Source organism: Miniopterus schreibersii, assembly GCF_964146895.1.
Source record: "Miniopterus schreibersii genome assembly, chromosome: 1".
NCBI lineage: Eukaryota > Metazoa > Chordata > Mammalia > Chiroptera > Miniopteridae > Miniopterus > Miniopterus schreibersii.
The window spans coordinates 2396450-2421860 of record NC_138101.1 but is presented as its reverse complement, the minus strand read 5'-3'; the positions used below and the strand labels follow the sequence as shown (position 1 = coordinate 2421860).

The 25411-nt window shown below is 58.4% G+C and overlaps 1 protein-coding gene across 2 annotated transcripts in view; it reads left to right on the top strand.

Annotated features, from left to right (window-relative positions):
* The window catches only part of SORCS2 (sortilin related VPS10 domain containing receptor 2), a gene marked incomplete at its 5' end in the record, with an annotated part of 364973 nt that overhangs the window by 182598 nt on the left and 156964 nt on the right, over positions 1–25411 (top strand). For both annotated transcript variants that reach the window (XM_081130912.1, XM_081130911.1), the window contains 5 exons: positions 18808–18972; positions 19715–19788; positions 23353–23417; positions 24035–24153; positions 24981–25070. In XM_081130912.1, coding sequence (XP_080987038.1) covers positions 18808–18972; positions 19715–19788; positions 23353–23417; positions 24035–24153; positions 24981–25070 — 513 coding nt within the window. The remainder of the gene's footprint in view (positions 1–18807; positions 18973–19714; positions 19789–23352; positions 23418–24034; positions 24154–24980; positions 25071–25411) is intronic.

The window sequence follows — 25411 nt, the reverse complement described above, 5'->3', positions numbered from 1 at the left end:
CTGAGGAGGGAGGGACCGCGGGCTCCAGCGGCAGCCTCAAGGGCGTGGGTCTGAGGTCCCTCTCTCAGAAAACCCCCGTTGACCGTGAAGAGGGCCTGGCGGGCTGAGCAGACCCAGGCCTGAGTTGGTCACCCCGCTCCTGCTCCTGGGGAAACGCCTCTAGATGCTTCCGCGTCACTTGGAATGAGCCTGGTCTTGGGCGGTGAGCCGGACCCCCTTCAGCTCCCCGATGTGGGGTTTCTAGGTCTTGGTGCTGGTCTCAATGAGAGGAGGGCCGAGGGTTTTTAGGTAATATTTGGTCCAGTCTGGCTGACACCTTCTCGGCTTCTGTGACCTCGGGCTGAGCCTGTCTCCTCTTTTGACAGCCATGGTGTCAAGTGGCCGGGTTGGTTTGTTCTTTGACCCCACAAACAAACGTGCCAGCCTCGTCCTGGGACACAGTGAGACAGGCCAGATAAGAGCTCCCCTCTTAGGAGTTTGTGCTCTACCTGTCGGGGCATTATTGTCAGGGTTTAGGTGACATTGACAAATGCCAGCTCTGAGCAATGGGGTCGGTGGGGTGAGGGGGTGATGAGGTCCCAGGTGGTCGCTCTAGGGGTTTCCATAGAGACCCAGCTGACTGGAGTCCCCTCCACCATCCTCCCAGGCTGGTGCTCACCGCAGGGAGGAGGGGCCCGTCTCCCATCACTTTGAGAACATGAAGTGGCCTATTGGGGAGACTGTCCTGCACCCCCTTCCCTGCAGCAGGGCCATCAGATGGCCTGGGTTGCGCTGCCCCCCCGGGGCTCCTTGGAGCAGAGCACCTGGCACTCCTCCCCCGAGCGCCGTGTTCTGACAGCCGGACTGTGCTCAGAGATGCGGAGCAAGGATTTTTTTCTAAAGAATCAATTTGTCATCTCAGTAGCAACGACCACAGAAGATGGATTGCTTTTCTCTAACAACAGAATGCACTTTATTGGGCCTTTAAAGCCAATTTCTCTCACTGTGAAAAGCGGCCCCTCAGGGCTTGTCAGAGACCCGGGACAGAGTTGTCCAGTCTGTCTGACAGTCCACAGAGTCCTTTGTCTTCTGTCAGGGTCCCTGGAGGGAGGAGGTCATGGGCATTAAAGTAGGAAGTGCCCCTGTCTGTCCGCCCGAGTGAGGAAATGTCTGCTTAGGGGCGACGTCTGTGGGCCGCAGATCCTTCCTTTTCCTTCAAGGGCCACATCCCACCGAGGTCCCATTTCTCAGTGTCACCCTGGAGTTGGCAGTGGCCTGTGAGATGTGTTGGGCAAAGCTGGCCTTGGGTTTCCTTAGGTCACTCAAACCTGTGGCCACTGGTTTGTTTTTTTTAGAGGGAAAGGCTGTGTCCTAACTTGCACTCTGAGAGGGGTCTCCAGAGCGTGGGAGTCTCTACATGTCTGCTGGGGTCCCTGGGCTCAGGAGCAGACCCTGGGGTCTGCTCTGCTCCTTGCACGGTTGAGGACCACCCCAGGAAACAGCTTTTCAGACCATTCAGGGTCAGTTTGTGCTCAGGGAGCCACAGTTGGAAACCTGGTTTTGAATCTACTGAATGATACTCTGAGAGTTTAGTTTGTTGTGGTTGGAGACCCCCCCATGTGACTGCATGTCAGGGGACTTGCACAGGTTTGCCTTGTCCATGGACACGCGGCAGTGACTGGGATGAAAAGGTCCTTGTAAGGCATTTGTTTTCCATCTTGAAAAATTAGGGTCAGACATGCTTTCAGGGAGAAACTAGTTGGCACTCCTGCCCTGGAGGAGCTGGTAGAGAAGACTGACACATGTCTATCCACCCATGCATATACCCAACCATCTATCCATCCATTCGTGCATGCATGTATCCACCAATCCATCCTTCCATCTACCCATCCATCATCCATCCATCCACCATCCACCATCATCCATCCATCCATCATCCATCCATCCATCCATCCATCCATCCATCCATCCATCATCCATCCATCCATCCATCATCCATCCACCATCATCCATCATCCATCCATCCACCATCCACCATCATCCATCCATCCATCATCCATCCATCCATCCATCCACCATCATCCATCCATCCATCCATCATCCATCCATCCATCATCCATCCATCATCCATCCATCATCATCCATCCTCTATCCATCATCCATCCATCCACCATCATCCATCCTCCATCTATCATCCATCCATCATCCATCCATCCATCTGTCCGTCATCCATTAATCATCCATCCATCCATTCACCCATCCATACAAAACATGTTGATTAGGGAACTTGGATAAATTTACCCATTCTTGAGATGTGGAAACTGAGGCTCAGAGAGAACCTGGCAAGGTCACACCGCTGATGGGAAACAGGGTGGTCCCTCCACTGCCCTAGAGACCTCCACTCATCTCCCAAACTCATAGCAATCACTGACTCTTACCAAGAGCCAGGCACAGCGATGTTGGTTACCTGACTATACCCCCAGCACCCTGGCCTCAGCTGGTGATCTGCTCAGATGAGGAAAGGGTGATGGGCTTCATGCGCATCACTGTTTGGAGAGCATGCTTGTGGCAGGCAGTGATGCCCCCCAGGATCCTCTTCCTGGAGCCTGTGCTTGTGTCACCTGACGTGGCAGAGGAGGGCCCCAGACAGGCCCGATGGCTGGTCTGATCGCATGGGTCCCCAACAGCAGAGGTACTTCGTGAGCCTTGGTTGGAGGGAGCCGTGACTTTGGATAGTGGCAGAGATGCACTGCTGGCTGTGAGGAGGGAGGAGGGCCGTGGGCCAGGCGTGCGAGGAATGTGGGCACCCCCAGAAGGTGGAAAAGGCAGGGACATGCCCGATTCTCCGCTGGGGCCCCTAAGAGGAACCGGCCCATGGAGACCCGGCAGGAACCTTTGACCTCCAGAACTGAGAGCCAGTGTGTCCTGTTTAGTCGCCAGACTGCGGGCATTTGTCCCAGAGGCAACAGGAAACAAAGGCATTGCTCTGTTTATACACGTGAGCTTTCTTGTCTTTAAAATATAGAAAATACCTTCTTTTCAGCTTGCCGGCGGATTTAAATCAAGAAACAGTTTCGAAGAAATGGTGTCAGCGTGGCCCAGTCAGCTGACCCCGCACGTGCTGGGTGATGTCCGTGTCCACACTCCTTTGGGGAAACTGAAGCTCAAAACCCCCCACTCCTGGCGCTCAGGGAAGAATCGGGGGCTGGACCAGCCCTCTGTGGGGTGTGAGGTGTGGGGTGTGGGGTGTGCGGAGCTTCCACGCCCTCCCTGGGCACCACTCTCCCAAGCACCCCGATGTGTCCATCACCAAAAAGCTCTGGAGCCCCATTCGGGGGCTGCGGAGGTTTCCTTATGTCGGCATTAAAATCTTGGTCTTTGGTGACTGAACTCAAGTTCCAGCCCCCTCCCCTTGTCTGAGGCCCCAGAGGTGGGGCTGTAAGCTCCGACCCTCCAATTGGCCTTGGTCTTTCTGGCAACCGGTGCCCATCCTGAAGCCACCGAGGGGACCCCAGCCATTCCTATCAGTGGGGAGTCTGAGGGTTTCGGAGCTGTGTGACAGGAACGAGGGACAGAGTCTGATGACATCCAGGGTGGGGCCTGGATTCGGTCCCGATCCGAGGCTGTGATTCGGGGACTTCCTCACCTCTCCCTTGTCCTGCACAGTGGGGTGTGGCTGTGTCTGTCCCAACCTTCAGCCTTCCCAGGTGGTTTTTGATCAACCAGGAGCTCACCTGGATACTCCACCAGGGACCAGCCGGCCAGTCCCTGCCCTCGAAGGCTCACGGTTTGGCGTCTGAGCCTGCGGGGACATGGCGAAGCCCAGCAGTCCCCTCTCATTTCCCCGTCAGGCGCCGCTGTTGTGGAAACGAGCAGCTTTCCGTGAAGACCGCCCGGTCGCAGATGAGATTTTAATTGTCCCGAGGCAGCCTTCCTCCCGGCAAATTGGGCTCAGAGGCTCGGCGCATCTTGTGATCAGAAGACACAGAGCAGCTCTACAGCAGATTAGGCAGGAATGAGACTGTTACGGATCCGTGGGTGGGCCTCACCCGGGCCACATGCGCAAGCGCGGGCTGGGGGGCCCCTTTTGCGGGCCGGGGAGACACCAACAGCCAGCTTGGCGGGCGAGGCCCACGGCCAGGCTGACAGCTCCTCTCAGTACTTTGCATAGGTGCTCGCCAGACCCTCGGGTCAGGCTCTGTCTGCACAGCACCCTTTGGTGCCAGGACTCAGCTCTTTGACTCGGGGAAAGTATTTAATTAGCAGGCTCGAAAAGACACCCAATTATGGGGTGCCTTTGGCTGGAAGAACCTGTTCTCTCAAATTTTCTCTCCTTCTGAAGCCCATTGCTTCCCCCTCAGACAAGCTCGTTACTTTTTAAAAAATGTAACTTTAAAAGGAATTTCTAGGGGAGTCTCATTATTTTAGAAATGGGGCCGGTCGGGTTGCTCCGGCGCCTCTGCCTGGCGGGGAGTGGAAGCGTCTGGCGCTGGGCCGGGGTCTTAGCTGTCCATGCCCGCTGGTCCCGGGTTCCAGGAAACGGTATCTCTCCCGACAGGGCCGAAGGTCCTGGCTCAGCCCAGGCTTGGCGAGGCTGCTGGAAGCGGGCCTCTGTGGCCTCCCTGCCTCCCCGAGCTCTGGGTGGGGGAGAGACTGAAGGAGGCCCCTCGGGGTGCCCCTCTCAGCACCCGCCCACCTGGTCTTCTTGGAAGGAGCCTGTGGCCACTGGCTCCCCTCCGTCTCTCCGGCTCTGGGCGCCACCCCCGACAGCTGAGTAGACGGGTGCTTGGTCTGCGAGGCTGGTCCAGCTGCTTCAGGTGGTGCATGGGCGGGGACCCGCCCGCTGAGGGATGAGACCCGTAAGCGACATATTCAGGTGGCGGGGCTCACAGGACACCCTGGAAAATCCCAGCAGGAAACCCTGAGGATCCCCGAGAGAAGCATGTGCTGAGCCTGAGGGCCAGGTCCTCTGTCACCCAAACCCAGTGTGGACCTAGGGAGGGAGGTTTGAGAGACTCCTGCAGTAGGGGGAGGGGCCGTCACGGTGGGCGAGGGGCTGTCACCGCTGTGGGGAGGGGCTGTCACAGTGGGCGAGGGGCTGTTCCAGGAGCAGGAAAGGTGGGGTTTCTGGGGAAAGTTCCACACTGTCACCTCAGAGGAGGCCGTCGCCACTGCCGTCGTGACTCAGGGTCATTCTGGGTCAGCGGGGTTCAGAGGAAGAGCCTCTACGGGGCTCACCTGGCAGCCAGTCCAGTGGGGCACAGCCGGGCGGTGTGTCTGTGCCAGGCTCTGCATCCGCTCCTCCCGCCAACCTGGGAATCGATGAGCTGTCCTCAGGGTGTCGTGATCAGGTGTCCGGTGGCTTGAATGAGCCTGGCTCAGCCCCCGTGTGCAGGAGATGCCGGCGGATGGGGGGCCAGGAAACCCCTGCGGCCTGCGAGGTGGGCGGCTGTGGGAGGGCAGGCGAGGCGAGGCGGACCGAGGCGACGGGCCCGCTGGACGCTGCCCCACTCCTGCCTTTCGGGCACCGAGACGCGCTTTCGGCCACGCCCGCCCAGCTTTGCCCGTGGGAGCCTGAGCCGTGGTCTCTGCCACGCACCGAGTTCTTAAACGCACAGACGGGAAGCGTGGCAGCCACAGCACGTCTGCCAGACCCGCCAGCGCCGGGACGGGCGGGGCCGGCTGCCCTCTCGGCGAGCGCGTTGGCGTTGAGCTGTGTGTGTTCCCCCGTGGAAGCGTCATCGCGGTGGCGCGGGGAGCCTTCGAGCTGGGCAAGGACCAAGGCCAGCAGCAGCGGCTCAGGCCGGGGCTCCTCGCATCCGGCCGCAGGGCCCCTTCCTGCGGAACAGTGAGATGAGCCAGACAGGACAGAAAGGAAGCCAGGGTGGTTCCTTGGGGTTGGGGGGTGAAGGCAAGGAGCCTCAGGCCTGAGAGGCAGAAGGAAGCTCCCCAGCGGGAGCTCGGGGCCCCAGGGCCAGCAAGGCCTGTTGACACCGGGCCATCCGCCTTCTGAAGGGGCCCCTGTTATTCCGGGCAGGGGGGTGTTTGTTGAATGAATGAGCAGGCATAGGGGCATCCCAGGCTGGGTCAGCTGTATAAAAATAGGTCTTTGGGGTTCCCATTGAGAAATTAAAATATATTTATTGATACTTTGCCTCTACACAAATAAAAAGTTGGGGGGCTTCTAACATGACCTAAATAACCCAACAAATAAGACCGAGTGGAAAGGATTGAGGGGGAGGCGGTGGGAGTGGTGCAGTGGGCCCCGTAAGGCCAGGGATCCCTGTGTGGTGCCCCCGGAGCAGCAGCCTTGGTCTGGAAGAAGGAGAATGTTTTCCTGGGTAAAGGGCCAGCCCCCCAGACCGGGCACCTTTTAAATGTGCACAAAGCCGTGGGCCAGGCAGCAGCTGCCCTGATGGATCCTCGGGAATCTGAGATGGAGGCGGTTGTCAACCTGCCCCCTCCCGGCCCTCACCCCTCCCGCCATATCCGACGTCCTCGAGCCCACATGTGGCTCTTTCAGGACCTGAAATAACTTTTCCCAAAGTACCTTTCCCCGGCTAACTTATTCATACTTTAAGTGACACCTTCCTCGGGCAGCTATCCTTAACCAATGCCGAAGGGCTAAGTGGCTCTGTGCTCCCATGGGCCCCCCAAATTGTCCTCCATCGCGATGCTTGTCACTCACTGTAGTCAATGAGAAGCTGCTGCTGGCCGGGGGTGACCAGCAGGTCGATCTCCACCCCAGGGGCTCAGCGCCTCTCGAGGGTTGCCGATTTAGGGGGCAAAGGACACTCAGTTAAAGTGAAGTTTCATATAAGCAACATGTTATTTTTTATAAGTATGTCACAAAGATACTAAAAATACGCACTCTTTGGGAAATACACTAAAAGTTGTTTGTTTATTAGGAATTCAGATTTAAGTAAGGGCCCTATATTTTCTGGCAACTGTAGCCTCCACTTGACTCCAGCCTTCAGGGGCAGGTTTCCAGGTGGGAAGACCCAAACCACTGTGGTCAAAGCCGCGTCACTCACAACAGTCGCACACCAGCTAAAACCACCTTCATCCCAAGGCTTCCTGACTCCCACCCTCCAGGCTGGGATCGATGCCTCCTCTGAGGCCCCTCATCTCTACACACACACACAAACACACACACACACACAAACACACACACATGCTTACACATGCATGCACGCACACATCCATACATGCACACACATACGTGCACACATACTCACGGACGCACACTCACATGCATGCACACATGCACACACAAGCACATGCACGCACCCACACACGCATGCACGCACGCAGCCCAAACCCATGGGCTTCCCTCCATTCTAGCCGGGCTGTCGTATTTTCTAGTCGGCCGCCCTGTACACTGCAAGCCCCTCCCCAGCAGGCACCTTCACGGGCCAGGTCCTGAGGAAGCCGCCGCTCCGGCTGCTGCCGCCTGAGTGGGTTAGCGAGTTCTTTCTGCCTAATTATAAAACCCGTTGCAATAGCAATCACAAAACAGAACAACTGGCTATTACAGGGACACGCTTTATACTCCCAACTTAAAGAGCTTGTTTTAAAAACTGGCTGTAAAACCACTTAATTACTTGGTTTTAAAACCAGCCATGTGGAAATTATGTTCCCTCGGTGTACGTTTTGGAGGTGATTCCTGGCAGAGAGAACTGTGCCTGGTGGATATTGTGCCAGGCTCCCCAGGGCTGCCTTATGATGCCCCACGTCACCACTCAGCCAGTCTCACAGCCACGCTGAGCCTCGCAGAACCCTAGTGGGTCAGCAGCTGGTCACCCCTCTCCACTTTAAAGGTGAGGAGCCCAGGACAGGGACCTTGTGGTGCCTGCCAGGCAGCTCGTGAAAGTGAGGCCAGGACAAAATTCTGAATATTTTGACTGCAAATCCTATTGTCTTTCCACCATGCCTACATGACTCCCTGCCATTCACCCATCTACCCATCAACCCACCCACCCACTCACCCATCCATCCATCTGCCCATCCATCCATCCATCCATCCATCCATCCATCCATCCATCCATCCATCCACCCATCTTTCCACCCACCCATCCATCCATCTGCCCATCCATCCATCCACCCATCCACCCATTCATCCACCCATCTATCCACCCATCCATTGATCCATTAATCCATCTATCCATGTGCCTTTTATGTATTTTTTATCTATCCAATGATTGTAAAATGTGGGAGTGTGTATATGTGTTGTGTGTGTGTGAGTGTGTGTGTGTATTGGGGGGGGTAGTGATCAGAGAAAATCAAATGAGGTAAAATATGTTTTTTAAACACCAGAACCCTTTGACAAAGCCTTACTACTATGGTTACTGTTACTGCTGTGGGTATTGTTGTTACTGCTGTGGGTATTGTTACTACTATGGTAGTTGTTACTCTGTGATTATTGCCCACCTTGCTGAGTTCTGTACATTGTCACATCTGCGCAGTCACAGCAATTCTGTGAGTTATTAATCAGTATAATCCAGGACAGTGTGGGATTTTGATGACATTCTGATCTGAGTAGGGCCCAGAAGTGCCCATATTCTGCCCCAGAGTGCAGCCCCTCGCCCAGGTTCACTCACAGGGAAAGGTGACTACAGATCTGCTCTTGAGGAAGCCACACCGTGCTCCTTGCCAGGCCCAAGGGGTCTCCTCTTCCCACTGCCCACCCTCACCCACCTCAACCTGAGGCTCGGGTAAGAGGAAGAGGCCCAGAGGGGAGCAAGGAGGATGCAGGTGTCTCACTCCTTCTCAGGTGGGACCGAGGCTCCCAGGGCTGCAGGACTGACTCAAGGTCACACAGCTCTATAGCGTGGCCAGAACTCAGCACAGGCCTGCTGCTTCCAAAGCCATTTTTTCTCTGTCTTGTAGGATGGAACTTGTTATAAAGACAAATATTCATGCAGTCAGCGAGGAAGGGATCCCCCCATCACTGGAGGTATCCAAACAAAGGGACACTGTCGCGGTGATCCCTGCATCAGAAAGTGTGTTAGTCCAGTTGGCGCCACAGCACCTCGGCCTGCCTCCAATTCCTGGGTGTCCCTGTGTCATGAGCGACAGGAGGGGCGGACTCCCCACCACCTTCTCTTTGGACTGTGCCTGTGGAGGGGGCACAGCCGGCCTCCAGCCTGAGTGCTGTGGGGGTGGAGCCCGGGAAGCCTCCACGCAGGCAGATGTCCCTCCGTCCCTGTTGGGAACATTGTCACCGACAGTTCTTGCCGGAACCCAGAGCCTTCGTCACATCGGTCTTCATGTGCTTGCGGGACCCTCGGGAAATCTCCAGAGCTGTTTCCCCCGAATGTAATTAAATCATCACTCATCTGCGGTCCGAATGATGAGGCGACATGGGCCCAGCAGACTGTTCATCCCCCGTCGCTGCCGCGGGCCTGTCCTGTCCCCCAGCGCTTCTGAGCTCTGCCCTGGGCCACAGCCCCTGCAAAGAGGGGCCACGGGGCTCGCTGGCGGCTGATGGCACATGGGTGAGAGGGCAGGGAAAAGGGCTGGGCCTGGCTGGCGTGGCTCAGTGGTTGAGTGTCAACCCAGGAACCGGGAGATCACGGTTCGATCCCCGGTCAGGGCACATGCCCGGGTTGCGGGCTTGATCCCCAGTCGGGGGCCGCAGGAGGCAGCCGATCGATGACTCTCATCATTGATGTTTCTCTCTCCCTCTCCCTCCCTCTCTCTGAGATAAAAATATTTTTTAAAAATATATATATATTTTTAAATATTTGAAATAAAAAAATATATATATTTTAAAAAGGGTTGGCAGGTGGCACCATCTCTCATGCCGTCCTTCCCTGGGGACACCAGTGCCCTCCCTTTTACAATCAGTCGGCGGTCCTTGCTCAGTCCCTGGCATGTCTGAGCTATCTGGGCTCTGCCCCGTGCCCACTCCTTCTGGCCTGTGGCTTCCCTGGCACTTTCCTCTCTGTCCTTTCTTCTCAGGCTCTTTCCCTTAAAGGCTGTAAGTGCCACCAGGGACTGCTTTCCTCCCAGTGCCCCAAGCGGGAGCGGGGGGGGGCATCCAGAGTTTACACCTATCTCCTTCAGCCCTCTCTCCCTGTCTCCACGGCCTCCTCACCCCCTTCCTGCCGGACGGGTCCTCTGGCCACCTCACTCCCTCTGCGGCCTTCCCAGTGCCTCCTAGACACCCCCTGGTTAGGTGCCGGGGCCCTCCTTGGAGTTGGTAACTGCCCTTGAATGCTTCTGCGGTCGCCTGTCTCACCACTAGACTGTACGCTCCGTGAACCCAAGGACAACTAGATGCCCTTGCTCTGTCCCCAGCACCAGGTGACATCAGCTCCGTAAATGCACAAGTGACGACGGATGAACAGGGTGCGCCCCCACCCACGCCGGCCATGTGGGAGTGAGGGTGGACGGCTGTGGCTGGTCCCAGACTCACCACCCGCCAGGCAGTGGTTACCGCCCTCTCTAGGACCATCAAACAGAGACCACAAGAGTGACTACCTCATCGGAGCGTTGTCGAAAAAGCACATGAAACATTCGGTGTAGCGCCTGGCACATAGTAAGTGCTCAATACATGCTGCGTGTGATGATTTTCTCCCCGGTGCTGTTAACTTTACCCGGTGACCCAGGAGCATTTCATTCCTGCAAACCGGGACCGACGTTGGCATCAGCTGCGAATCACGGCCTGGGCAGCCCGGGTGGCGACTGGTTGTCTGCACCCAGATATGAGGACGTCGCGGTGATGGGCCATTCAGCTCTGCCCCTACTCAGTGCTGTGACCGTGGAACATCCACTGTCCCCGCATTGATGACCGCGGCCTTGGCGGTTTGGTGCGGACCCCGACACCTCCAGCTCTCGGACATTCGCCTCAAGCCATGGGAGCGGCCGCTCCTTGAAGCAAACGCAATGTTTTAACAACCTTGCCCGGCAGTGGCAATGCCGTCATCTTCCCCGGGAGGCTGCTGAGTCACTGTTGAAGCTGCCACACCGAGGGGCCCCGAGACCGTCCCCCGCTTCTGCTGTTCAATTAAGGGGCAGATAAATGAGCAAATTGTTCCCGGATCTGACTGCACACGCTGAATACAACTGTCCTGGTGAAAGCGTCTTCACTGCCCCAGCAGGCGGCTGTGCGCTTTGTCCGCAGGGTGCCTCACCCACGGAGCCCAGAGCGAGCGGGCCCCCTCCAGAGCTCAGCGGACGCCCGTTCTGAGAACGGGGTCCTCAGTAGTGAGAGGGGAGGGGCTGGCGGGGCCCCTCATTTCACAAACGCTACCGACAAGATTGCTAACAAGTCCAAGCTAGAAAATAGTGGTGCCGAGTTATTTTTCTGTGTCCTGAAGTCTGTCCGCCTCATCTCGTTACTATCGATCAGACACAGACCTTCCACAGCGGCCTCTGGCCAGAGGGAAGGAAACGTCCGCCCCTGGTTAAGTTTACAGACGTTCTTAGGGACATTCCTGCATGTCAGGGATTGTCGGCCCCGTGAGGAAAACAGAACCGGCTCATTCCTGACCACCAGCTTCGTAGCTGTGCTGGATGCTTGCCAGCCCCAGCCTTGCAGAGGCGGGTGAGGTGCCTGTGCCAGGTGGGGCCCAGTCCCGTGTGGTGCCCTGGCCCCCGGGTGGTGGGGACTGGATCAGGTCCTTTTGCGTCTCTGATCTTCCGGGTTTTGTCTGTAAAGGAGACAGAAACATCTCCCACTTCATTGCTGTTGTGAAAATACAATGAGAACTTGTGTGCCAGCGCCTAGCGCAGGCCAGGCACACAGTAGGTGCTCAGTAAATGGTATCTCATTCTTGTCAGCCCAGCCCTGCTCGAGGGAGCTCACGTCTATGCAGAGGCGAGACTCGGACCCACAAGTCACTGGCACCCACGCCGAGGACGTGAGTTCAGAGGCTGGGTTGATGGTGATGATGGTAGGAGATGACTGAAATGAGTGTGGGCTCAGAGTGTGGCCCTCCCAGAGCACGTGGGATGGAGGTGGCCTCTGCCCTGACGCAGGTCAGCAGCTGGTCTCACCTGGATGATCGTCACGGCCTCCTGCTGACCCTCTGGCCTCTGGCCTGCCCCCTGCTCGGCCTCCTGCTGACCTCCGGCCTCTGGCCTGTCCCCTGCACGGCCTCCTGCTGACCCTCCGGCCTCTGGCCTGTCCCCTGCACGGCCTCCTGCTGATCCTCCGGCCTCTGGCCTGCCCCCTGCACGGCCTCCTGCTGACCCTCCGGCCTCTGGCCTGCCCCCTGCTTGGCCTCCTGCTGACCCTCCGGCCTCTGGCCTGTCCTACACTGCAGCCACAGGGAGGATGGCAGGGGCACCTGGCAGAGTGAGAGCTGCTCCAAGCAGAGTGCAAGGGTGCAGCCGGCCTCTGGGGACTTGGAAACAGCCCAGGATGACCGGAACTCGGGCCGTGTGCTGGCAGGATCTGCATGATGAGGTCATGAGGGAGTCATGAACCAGCCTTGGGAGCACAGTGGGAGAGACCCCGAAAAGTGTCAGGCAGGGACGTGGCACGGCAGGCTGGCATTGACATAAACTCAGATGACCCGCGACTTCTCCGAGAGTAGATCTTTCCAGTTTAAGAAAGCACACAGAGGACCTTCTGTTTACCTAGGGGTCCAGTGTGGTGCCCGATCTGGAACCTCAGCACCAGAAAGAACCCTGACTGCGATTTGAGGGGACGGATGCCCGAGGCCACTGAACACAGAGATGGCAAGGCCGCATCTGTCAGGCTGCCCTGGGCCTTCTGCGCTCGCAGTTACAGGGAGCAATTTTCTCCTAAGCTCTGGGCGCCGACCGCGCGTGCTGACGATCCCAGCAGGACGCCCGCCTTGCCGGGCGAGGCGTGGGTGGCGGGAGGGCTATTTTTGCGCATCGTGACTCACGCGGGCATGTGAGGCGCTCTGCACAGATTCTAATTCGGGACCTGGGGGTGGGCGCCCCTGCATTTGTCTGTCTCCTGTGTCTTCCTCAGTCGGCATCAAAGCCGAGCATTCAGGGCCCCCAGCTGGGCACATCTGTGTGGCCAGGAATAGACCGGTGGTTGGGTTTAAATAGAAAGATGCCCCAGTGACGCCGAGGCTGGGGCTCTGCCTGGTGGGGGTGGACTAACCAGAGCCCTCCCCCGCGAGGGGCTCTGAACGGGAACGAGCGGCTTGTGGAGCAGCCGGGGCCGGCAGAGGCGGCCGTCTCCCCGCGGACTCGGAGGCGTCCCTCCCTGAGCTCCGCCGCCGGGCTGCCTGGGATGGGGGCTCCACCTTTTGGCCGAGATAGTAGAAGCCCGGCCCAGGAAAGTGAACTCGACAGCCGAGCGGGGCAGGCGGAGCCACACGTGGTTCCTGCCGTGGACATGTGTGGCAGCAGGTGACAGAGCAGCAAAGAGCCACCGTAGAGCCCACGAGCACCGTGGGTGGGGCAGGGAGGCCAGCCTGAGGTCGCCTCCGGGTGAGGGCGGGCAGGTGCTCCAGCTCTGGCCTGCACTGGGCCCTCCTAGGTGCCCCGTGCCCGTGTCCCCTGTTGCCCACCCAGACGCGTCGCCCTCTGATGGGAAGACGGATCCCATCCCCCGAGTGGGCTGGACTTGCTTTGGAGTCAGCAAAGCGTATCCAATAAATATGTCAATAATGTGACCCACCTGAAAAAAACACCCCAAGCACATGACTTTCTGTGAAAGGAGTGGTCCCCTCTCATTCCCTCATCCGAGTGAGTGTTCTGGTCACGCTGAGCTCCGCCGTTACTGGCTGCCCATCTTTTGAGGCCTGGCTCGGGCAACACCTCCTCTGGGAAGCCCCCAGCCCCAGGCCAGGCCGAGCGTGAGGCAGGTGAGGCTCTGGGGTGCGCAGTTGGAGAGGCACTCACACTCAGGCGGGACGGGCCATGCGCTCCCTGTCCCTGTCACCACCGCCTTTGAGGAGCCTCAGCTCCGTGACCCCGACCCAAAGAAGTGCCTGCTCAACGCTCAATGAACTCCGCTGAGCCAAACTCCCTTTATGGAAGCGAAAACGCTACAGTGACAAACTCGGCTGTCCCCGGACTGTGCTAGTTCTGTTAGATACATTGTTTCATTTAACTCTTCCCATGACCCCTGCAGTGGGAGGGCCTGTCTTCGTTACAGACGAGCAAACTGAGGCTCACAGGCGTGAATGAACTTGCCCGAGGCTGCGCAGCGTCACGGGGCCCGGCGAGGTCGGAGCCCGGCTGCACGAGCCTCCAGAGCCCGCGCCACCCACCTGTGCTGATGCCGTCCGTGGGCCACGTTCTGCACAGGCAGGGTGACCACCCTGGCGGCTGGGCTGTGCCCAGGATTATCTCCACCCTGCGGAGCATCATCCTAGTGGGCGAGAGTGGGGTGCCGGCCGCTGGAGCCCTGGATTCCAATCAGGGTCTCGTGATACAAGACACAGCCCCCCGGGCCTCTTGTCTCCAAGTGGCAAATAAGACCAGTGACGGCAGTGCCTCCTCCTCAGGCAGCTGGGAGCGCAAACTCCGGGCGTCAGCCCTGCATTTGTCCTTTGTCCGGGGCCCCACGAACGACTTCACGGGTCCGAGGACTCACGCTTCAGATGAAGCTGTCAACGATTTCCTGTCACGTGTTGCCTCTGATTTCAAACCACCCAGCCTCGTGGGCCCCAGAACCCTGCGCAGGTACCATATGTTTCCCCCGGAATAGTGAGTGGTGAAAATACACCGTTTAAAATAGCCTGCTTCCCAATTTGGAAGAGCAGTCTGCCAGCCCCCGCGGCTCGGCGCAATGCTAATGGGTTTGTTTTTTGCTCCACGACTTCTTCCCTTGTCAGCACTTTTGTCTTCCCCCATCTTTCCTGGCTCACTTATCCCACTGAGGCCAAAAATATCCCCCGATCCAGATCACTGAGCGCCTGACCAGAAGGGCTTACCCAGTTCTTTCCCCTCCCACCTCCGTGCCGGCGGCGGGGCTGCGGCCCTGAGGGCTGTGTGGAGAGGCCCGCTGGACCCAGGGCCCTGACTCTGCGTGGAAGTAGCATCAACACCTGTTTATTGGGAGAGGGCAGCTGCTGGGCGGGAGCTATGGCAGTGACCGATACGTGGGCCTCGCCAGGCTGCACAGCTTCCAGGCCTGGAAGGAAAGGCAGACTTACAGAGAGAGCACTAGGGAACGTTGGACTAGACCAAGAATGCACAAGGTGCTGGGGAAAGAGCAGGGGGTTGATTAGAACAATGCTGTGTATCACGGGGGGCTTCCTGGAGGAGGTGACCTTTGAAATGCGCTTCGGTGCGTGAGGAGGTATTTGACAGCGAGGTAACAAAGGTAAGGGTGCCTCTATCATAAAAACAGGCTAAACTTAAGCTGGGTAGGGGCAGGGAGACCTGTAGAGCAGCGATACCCAAAATAAAGGAGAAACAGTCAGCTTTGTTGAAGTTGCCCAAAGTTCGGGGCTCAGAAAATTTGCAAGAAGGTATTTTAATTTTATCAACACGTGCCATTTCGAAATACAAAAATTTCATTCTGAATTAGCGATGGCGAGCTTGGACGTGTCTTGGCCCTGCTGGGCATCCCCGATGCGAACCGTCTCGGCGAACTGGAGACACACACCAGGAGTCAGGCGGCTGGCGCCTGGGCGTGAGGGGCGGGAGCCGTGAAGCTGAGCAAGAGGCAGGCGGGGACCCTGCCCAGGTGCCTTTGACCATGATGCCTTCTTCACCTGAAACCCCCGCCTGGGCCTGCCAGTCAAATTTCCATCCGTCCTTCAAGGCTCATCGGGGTGTCGCCTCCTTCTTGCCCCCAGGCCTGCCCTGCACCTGGATGCTGTCCCCCGCCCGCCCCCTCCCCCCCAAAGCCCTGTGTATACCTAAGTCCTTGCTTGGCCCTGTGGCTTTAGCACCTGTGTAAGAATGAATGAATGAACGAATGAATGAAGAATGAATGAATGAGCCTTCATTGCTGTGGGATACTTTGAGCAGTGGAGAGGGTAAGTGAATGAAATTTTAAAATGACATCTGCTCCCTGGGTTACTTAAACGCCCCAGGAGTGTTTGCCTTCTGAAGGAGGAAAGCCAGCAGCTTCCTCAGGAGCCACCCATCAAGCTGAGATGGAGCCTCCATTCATTCGTTCATGCACCCGGGTCTCCCTTGGGTGGGGGTTACCTGCCCGCCCCACGTCAGGCCTGTCCCGGGTGCCGGAGGTCGAAGAAGGACTCGAGTCCCTATACCTGTGCTCAGGGGCAGTGTGATGGGGGAGGTAGAGCAGTAGGTACTAATGTCATCGTAAGCACCTTTTGAAAAATGCATCATGAGTAAAAGCACTTTCATGAGGGGATGTAGGCTCCCCGGGCCACATGCCCCAACAGCGTGGGAGCTGCTGCCCTGGGGGAGCGCAGAGCCTGGCCCCGGAGCGTGGCCTGGATGTTGCATGAACCCCGCTGTGTCCAGCGAGATGTGTGGAAGTCTTGGGGACCTGTCACGTTTTCCCGATTGTCCAGGGAAGCCAGGCGCGGTGCAGAGCGTTCAGAAGAGGCGGGCCCATGGGGTTGTGTCCAGGAAGCCGTGGGAGCCGGGAAGAGCTCGAGCAGTAACAATATGGTACTGCTTACAGCTCGCAGTATAAAATACATATTCATGAGTTCGTAGTGATGTAAACAATGATTGAATAAGTAAATAAATGGGGAGAGGAGATGAATCTCCTGTATGGAAGGATTCCCAATAATGTATGTAGCTGCTCCGCCCCCGCGGAGGGGGCCGACCCCCCACTCCTCAGGTGTGGGCCCTGCTTGGGGGTGCCCTCCCCAAGGGACAGTGTGGAAGGGCGAAAAGAGGAACCGGGCAGTGGAGAAACCCGAGTGGCCCGGCCCAGCCAGGGAGGGCAGCATCCCAGTGACAGGCCACGGGGACGGCATGCGGCCTGGTTCTAGTACCGTGAGGATGGCACTGCCCCCGCACTCTTCTCCTGAAACCCTGTTACCCCGGTATCACCCCAAGGAAAACATCAGACAGACCAAACTTGAGGGACCTCCTGCACAATGCCTGACCAGGGTCCCTCAGAACTGCCAAGGTCCTGACAAGCAAGGCGCGTCTGAGAAACTGTCACGGCCCAGAGGGGCCGGAGGAGAGGCGTGAGGACCGAGCATGGGGTGGGGTCCTGGGTGGGGTCCTGGGACAGATAGAGACGTTAGTGGGAAGGTGAAAGATTTATGCGATCTAAAGAGAAACCAGAGTATTAAGACTGGTGAAATGGGAACGAAGTGTGTCGCTCGGAAAACACATGCGCCCACATGGGTTCCTTTATTGCAACAATGTATCTACTAAAGGAAGGTGTGACTGACAGGAGCCTGGGGCGTGGCCTGTGTGAGCTCTGTTTGTAACCTTTCTGTCAATCTGTAACTATTCCAAATAAAAGTTTATTTAAAATATTTTTTTCTAACCTCCCCACTTAAAACCAACCATGATTAACACTTGTTTTTCCGTCCATTCTTTTTTTTTAGATTGAGTTATAATTGACATACAGCATTATATTAGTATCAAGTGTACAACATCATAATGATTCTGTGAGTGTACATACGGTGGAATGATCGCCACAACAGGTCTAGTTAACATCCAGTACCTCACATAGTTACAATTTTTTTTTTTTTTGTAATGAGACCTTTTTAAAAATCTACTTTCTTAACAACTTTCAAACATAAAATGCAGTTTTCTTACCTGTGGCCACCATGCTGTGCGTGACGCCCTCAGGACTGTATTTTATACCTGGAAGTTTCTGCCCAGCCTCGGTGCCACCAGTCTTTTCTGTGTATCTATGAGCTTGGTTTTGATTCCACATGTAAGTGAGATCATAGGATATTTGTCTTTCTCTGACTGTCTGACTGACTTAACATGATACCCTCGTGGTCCATCCGGGTTGTCACAAACGGCCGGATTTCCTTCTTTTTCATGGCTGCGTAATAATCCTTTCGTTCTTCATGGATTTTCCACCGACAGGGTCATACTTACTTTATGCATTTGCCATTGACAAGTTGACACTGAATTCCTTGTGACGTGGTTAGTGTGGCAGCACAGGAATCGCACTCGCTCCGTCTTCGAGCCCTGCCTTTGTCCTGAGTGCACGGGCTCCCTTGTCATTAAACGTCTCTGCAGACATGAGTCTGTGATCTCTGGCTCCCTGGCCGCACCCCCTTCGTCCTCTGTATGAACGACGGCTCGAGAGACATCTCCCAGCACATCTTGTGCCCCTTTCAGGGCAAAGTCACCAAGGGATCAGCTGTCCCCTGTGGGTCTCCTTCAGACCCTCGGTTTGCTGGGGAGAGAAGGGCCTGGGGCTCGAGGAGGCTAATGGATGTACCCGGGGAGCTCACTAGGTGTCCCCGGAAAGAAGGAACCTGTTGGATCATCACTGGTTCACGTAGAGGCGGGGCTCCGTGCGGCTTAGTGATTTCTGGAGGGATGCTGGGTGGAAGGCCCTCCCAGGGGGCATCCATGCAGAAGGGGTCCCACTGCCCCACGCCAGTCCCCCGGGAAAGCCGTGCTCACCTGTGGCCAGGTGACAGTCCCATCCCCGCCCCACAGCTCCAGGCCCCCTGAAACGCCGGGGGCTCAGGAGTCACGCTCAGATCCTGACCTGGGCTCCGTCCTGCCTGGCGTGTGACCTCGGCAGTTTGCTTCCCTTCTCTGTGCCTCAGTTTCCCATCCGCCCTGCAGAGGTGCCCCTGGCACAGTGAGAGTCACCTTGTGGAGTTCCGGGGAGGACAGCTTGGCCGCACTCCCGGCAGGCTCTCGCTGCAGCCTGCTCGGCGCCGGGAGCCGCTTCACGGACGCGGAGACTGAGGCACGGGGCGGGAAGCGAGCCTCCTGTGCGCCCCTCACGTGCTGGCTCTGTTTCAGATCTTCTTCCTGAGCTCCTCGCTCAGCAGCGGGGAGCAGAGCCTGTTCCTCAGCACGGACGAGGCCTCCACCTTCCAGAAGCAGCTCATCCCCTTCACTGTGGACAGGTTCATCTTCCACCCCAAGCACGAGGACAAGATCCTGGCCTACACCAAGGACAGCAAGGTGAGCGGCTCCCCGGCTGGTGGGCGAGGGGCCGCGGGCGGCTGCCCCTGGGTGATGTTTCCAATCGCGGGGACCCAGAAGCCCTGGGCGGGCCGGGGTGGGGCCCAGGGCGGGGGGTTCTGGCTCCCCTGTTGCTTTCTCCCCGAGGCGTCGGGAGCACCCACTGGGCCGCGCGGTGTGAGAATGGAGCAGGGCACAGGAGGGGGTGCAGGGGGTGCTAACCGGGGAATGTATGAATAGATCACTGTTAGGACTCTTCCCCTCCGCACCCCACTTCCCCATCCAGAACATTCCCAGCCCTGCAGCAAGCTCACCAGGCCTCGCCCTCAGCGGGAATGTTCTCCCACCTTCACTGATGAGAGGGAATCACCCTTCAGACCCCACATCAGCATCCCCTCCCCTGGGGCTGTGCCCGCCAGCCCACAGGAACCCGAGGACAGACACCTCCGTGGGCATCCCTGCAGCCACTGTGCCAATGGCCACAGGCTTGATGGCTTACAACAGACTTCCTCCCTCACAACTGTGGAGGCCAGAGGTTTAAAATCAGTCTTACGGGGTCAAAATCACGGTGTCGGCAGGGCCTCTCTCCCTCTGGGGCTCCGGGGGACCCCCCGTGCCTCTCGCGGCCCCTGGCTTTCCGTGCTGGCACCCCAAGCCCCCCGCTCCTCCTGGACGGTGGGTCGCCCCTCGGAGGAGGCTCGTTCCTGACCGAGCTTCTGTTTCCCTTCTCTCTGCCCCAAAGCTCTACGTGACGTGTGACCTGGGAAGGAAGTGGATGCTTCTCCATGAGCAAGTGACCAAAGAGCACGTGTTCTGGTGAGAGCCCCGAACACGGAGCGTTAGCCCTGTGCCTGCCCCGGCTCGGGGCTCCCCACCCGCTCCTGCTCTGCCCCCAGCCCTGCACCCCCTCACCCCAGGGGGCTCCTCCTGCTCCACTGGGCGATGAAGAAATGGTGAGGGCTCGGGGCCTGAGCCCCTTGGGCCACATGTGCACTTGGCCGGGGTCCCGCAGGCGGCGGGGCCGGATCCCCTGTGTTCCCGTGGGCGCCGCTCAGCGAGTTCTTGGAGCCACGTTCTAGCGTCTCAGCACCAGCCAGAAGAGCCCGTGGCCCAGGAGTCACGTGTGGGATGAGGGAGCGAGGCCCACGGAGGACACGTACCCGCGGGGATCAGGGCAGGAAGGGAGCCGGCTCGGAGCCCACGTTCCCCCAGCAGCCATGGCATCACCCTCCCGCGTAACCGCCCTCGGGGATGCTCGCGTTCTTTCCACCAGATTGCTCTTCCTTGCACACACACACACACACACACACACACACACACACGGTGGAAATCGCGCCCTGCCCCCTCTTGGTCCACACGCATGTCCATGCTAATCGTGGCAAGGGGCTGGTTTCCTGAACCCCGGCCCCAGGCTGAAGGGAGCCTTTGTCTCCCGTCTGGAACACGGGCTCGGGGGTTCGGCCTTTTGCTGAGGGCGGAAGGGATGCTGTCCCTCCACATGCCACCCACGGGAGGGCCAGTTCCTTCCTTGGAAACCGGAGCCCCGCCATCCATCACCGGCCTTGTCACTGATGTCAGCTGCTGGCCCCAAGGGCTCGCTGGGCTGGGGAGGGGCGAGGAGGTGGGATCTCGAGTGGAGGTGCCTGGGGCGCTGGCGGAGCTGCCGGCTCCGCCTCGGTGGGTCTGGTCCCCGCCCTGTCGCAGTGCAGGCCCACCGGAGGCCAGGGGGCCAGAGGGCCGGAGGGGGAAACCCACCCACAGGTCCTGAAAGGGCAACGGGCACTATTCAAATGTGTTATTATCTCGGTCAGTCACGTTATTTCTTCCCTCGAGTTTCTCAAATTGCTCCGAGTTGTTATGCCTCAGAGATAATCACACAGACACTTGGCCACTGGCCCCAGTCTCTCCTGGAATGTGGTGACAGTGGTGATGGGCCCCCTGCTGTCAGCGGTGAGTGTTGCTGTTTTGACAGCATTTCGGAGGCACACTTTGTCCTTGAGCCACGTCCCGCCTGACGCTCAGGCTCCTGACTGTTCTGAGATGCTGAACAAATAGGTCCCCCCCTGGCGTGGGGACCTACTGTGTTCCAGGGCCCTGTGGGCCCTCGAGCACCCCCCTCCCCATTAGCGTCTCTGCGGCCCTCGAGGCGTTGGGAACACAGTCCTCACAGCTGCCCAGTGGCTGCCACGCTGTGAATGCTGACCGTCCAGCAGGCACTGGCCTCCAGTCTGGTCCCTCAGCTGTGGAAGCCACACAGAGCAGCTGATTGTCTGTCCTCGCGTTCCAGAGGGGAAACTGAGACCCAGAGGGGCGGGGATGGTTGTCCTGGTTGCGCTGCCTGGAAGCAGCAGCCCTGGGCTGTGACGGCCTCTGTGTGTGGCCTGTGGAGTGACCATGCTGTTGGTCACTGTGCTGGGTAGTCTGGCCGCCTGCACATCTCCAGGGACGTCGTATCTGCTTCTCCCTCGACCTGAGCTCGCCGAGGGGATCCTCACCCTTCCTCATTTTTAGCTGTGGAGCTGCCCAGTTCGGGCCAAGCAGCAGGGCCACCCCGATCCAGGCTGGGTGGTGATGCCTTGAGGGGCCATCAGAACCATGTGCCTCAGAGTTGCCCTTTGAGTCCAGCAGAGTAAAGTCCGTTCTCTGAGCTCCCACAGCACTCGATCCAGGGATCTGCTGGTTCGTGGGTCGTCTCACGTGACTGCTGTTTCTAAACAGTGTTCTGGGGCCAGGCCCGGGACCTTCCCCAGATGCTGCATTTGGGGACCTAGAGACAGGAAGATGCAGGAGGCAACACATGTCATTTCCTGCAGGGAGCCAGGCTTTATCTGAGGCGCTATAGACGCAGAGTCTGTCTTCCCAACTCCAGGGCGAGGGCCTCTTGGGCAGGGACCAGGCCCCAGGCCTGTGGTGCTCCCTTGCCCAGTCCGAGGCCATGGTGTGGGCATGTTGGGAACTAGCCATGGCGATGCTCTGATGATGGAGTGAGAGACTGAGGGGGTGGAGGGGAGAAAGACTGAATGGGAGCGTGAGGGAGGGAGGGAGGAGGGGATGAGGGAGGAGGGGATGAGGGAGGGAGGGAGGGAGGGAGGGAGGGAATGGGTGAGTAAACAGGCTGGTGTCCTTACCGACTTTTCAGTCTGCCCAGCCGAGGACTGTCAGAGCTCCTGGTAAAGGGAACAATGACCCTTTTTGTTCAGAAAAGAGAAAAGCAGAGGCAGGAGCTCTCCCTCCAGGGAGCTTCAAGTGCTCTATTCACAAAGGCCTAGATCAGCCCTTCACCTTGCAGTCAGAGGGTCAGAGGGACCTGTCACTTTGCCACCCAGCAAACCACTGTCTCCCAGAGGGACAGGGACCCATCCGTGCAGCAGGCTGACTGCCCACGAGCACCCTGAGGGTCAGGACGCGGAGGCCCGGTGGGGGGTGTCGATTGCAAGGTGAAGTGTTAATTGTCGCTTTGGCTCGAATCTTGTTGCGACCACAGTGCTCAGCTCCCCAGCCCCGGGAGCTCGTGCTCAGAGGCTGAGCAGTTAGAGGTTTTGAAGGGAGTTGATGTAGTAAAGAAAACGGCAAGTAGATCTCGGTCCGGTTGACACATGACACAGCAGAAACCGGGAAACCCTGGACCAGATCTCCCCCGAGGTTTCTTTCAGTCGGAAAATCTGCACCTCGCCTCCTGGGCGCCAGGCTCTCCCTGTGCTGGGCAGGCGCTGAGGGTCAGCCGTCCGTGTTCCCTCAGGGGACACCGCCCTCGGGGCTGCGGCCCTGCGACGCACCTTCCTTCCTGTCCTCGGGCCTCCTTGGTCCCTCCACCCGCAGCCACAGTGCCCACTGTGTTCCAGCCGCGCCTGAGCCCGCTCGCTGGAGCGTGGTGGGGGGGAGCCGAGAGCAGGGCCTCTCCAGGGCCCACGGTGCTGGCGGGCGGCCGGGAGCCCCGGGGGTTACGGGGAGAGGGTCCTGGAGGAAGCCTGGTTCACCTACTTACAGCCGAGCGCCTTTTGCTCCTCTGAGCCTGTTTCCTAATTTGCAAAATTAGGCAGATATCTCAGGCCTGTGCCTGCCTCCTGAGCTCATTTTGATCAAAAACAAAACAAAATAAATAACAAAAACAAAACAAACCACACGCATCTCGTGGGAAAGTCTTCTGTAAAGAAGACAGTGGATGGAACGCTCGGCCGAGCCCGAGCCCAGCCAGGCAGAAACCCTGCTCCCCCCGGGAGCCGTGGCGTCTTGGAGAGGACTGGCCTCCAACCCGCAGAGCGAGGGTGGCCTCGGAGGCAGGAGGCTGTGTGGCCACATGGGGTGTGAGACACGGACCAGGCACCATGATGGGGTCAGGGACCCTATTCCTGAGGCCAACCTGAGCCCGTTCTTTCCCAGGTCTGAGTCTGGAGTGGGCGCCGAGCCTGACCTGGTCCACATGGAGGCCCATGACCCTGTAGGAGGTAAGCCAGGGCGAGGGAGGGGGCACAGACAGCTGTCCTTGAGGGTCCTCACCCTGCAGCCAGGCTCCCTGCGCCCATGTCAGCCACTCGTCCTCGCCGACTGGTCCTGCCCAGCCGACCTCACGTGCTAGGATGTGGCATAATTTTAAATGCCCTTTCCAGCTGGAGGTCCATGGAAGTCAGGGAGCTCCACTCGGGTGGAAAAGTCTATTAAGAGGGTGATTTGTTCTGGCCCCTGAGCACCGAGTGTTTCCTGCGCGCCCGGTCCCACCCCCGGTGCTTGCTGAGTGCTGACGGTGGGCCTCCAGTGGCTTCCCCCCCCCCCCCCCCCCCCGGTGGGGGAGTCCGAGGTCATCAAAAAGCCCTGCCCCTTGCCTGGTGGGGGCAGCAGATCCAGTCGGCCCTTGGGCAAGCAGGGAGGGGGCGAGAGTGGAGGCCCCGCCTGTGTGCCCGGCCCTGCCCCGGCCACGGTGCCCTGCAGACTCGGGGGCGCTGCGCCTCCCCCGCCGGTTTCCGTTGGAGCGGATGAGCTCCGGGGAGGGCAGGCCCACGCTGGGCCGTGTCGGCGGCGGCTCCGTGTTGGAGATGCCATGTGCCCACGCCTGCTTCCCTCGCAGGTGTTCAGTACATGACCGCCTCCATCCACAACTGCACCGGCAAGCGGCTGAGCGCCCCGTTCGCCGGCCCCATTGACCGCCGGTCTCTGATCCTGCAGGACGACTACATCTTCCTTAAGGTACCGTTGCTTCTGCTCGCGGAATCCGCCACTGGGCCACGTGGAGCGTGAGCCTCTCGGGGGAAATGGAATCACCCGGACAGGAGGCCATAGAATGGCTATTTGACCTCCAAGTGCTGCTTAATTCAGCGTCCCCCGCCCTGTGGCCATGGCTGCAGGCCCCCCAACGCCCCTCAAAGCCGAGCCCTGGGCCGGGTGTGCTGCCCCTCCTGCCTTCCCCAGCAGAAGCCCCCCACAGCGGGGGCCCCACCCACACTCATTTCGCTCCATTGGGTTCTGGTGACTCTGGAACTGTCTCTGGCCGTTGCCCTTGGCTGCCAGGCACCAGCTGTCCACAGCCCAGTGACCAGGACCCTGCTGACTGGACACACAGGAACTCAGGTCATAGTTGGGACCACCCTCAGAAACCACGGGGTCTGACATTCAGGAACTTCTGTGAACAATTGGTCATACCCCTTCTTGATTACTTCTTCTGGGGTGAGGAGCACAATCCTTCCAAAACAACCTCTCCCCTCTCCCCGAGCTCAGATCTTAGAAAGTTCATTCCACCTGGCTCTGTAACCCAGCTGCAGGGAAACAAGGTGTTGGCAGAGCAGGAGGAAAGAGATTAGTTCTGACTGAAGGGGGTGGACAAAGATTCTCAGAGGAGGGGCGTTTGGTATGGGGCTTTGAAGGGCGAATAGGAGTTTGTCTACTTCAGGCAGGGCAGGTATAAGCAAAGTAAAAGGGCATTTTTTTCATGAGCTGAATATATAGTTTTTCATTCATGAGGATCTCGCTTGAAAGGAAACCTAGCCCCTCAAAAACATGCTTCTCCTTCCTGTTAGGCAACCTCAGCCAACCAGACCAAATACTACGTGTCTTATCGTCACAATGACTTTGTCCTGATGAAGCTACCGAAGTACGCATTACCAAAGGTGAGAGGTTTCCTCGAGGCCCCTGTGGTCCCCTCCTGAGCTTGTGCTCACTCGTGGGCAGCGGGACTCCTGCACAGATGTCTGGTGAACCCGGGTCAGGACGGACAAGAGCAAGTGTGGCCGGGCTTCCTCCAGCTGCTCTCCCCTCCCTACCCCGCTCCGGCCTCACACATGCCCAGCTTTGTGCACTCTCAGGGCCTCTGCCGCACTCTTCCCTCTGCCAACCTGTCTTTCCCCAGAGGGGCTGTTTCAGGAGAGACGTCACTTGCCAGTGACCCTCCAGGCTGGTCTAGGCCTCCCTTTCCTGCTGGCGTCCCTCCCTTCTCTTTCCTGACACCCAG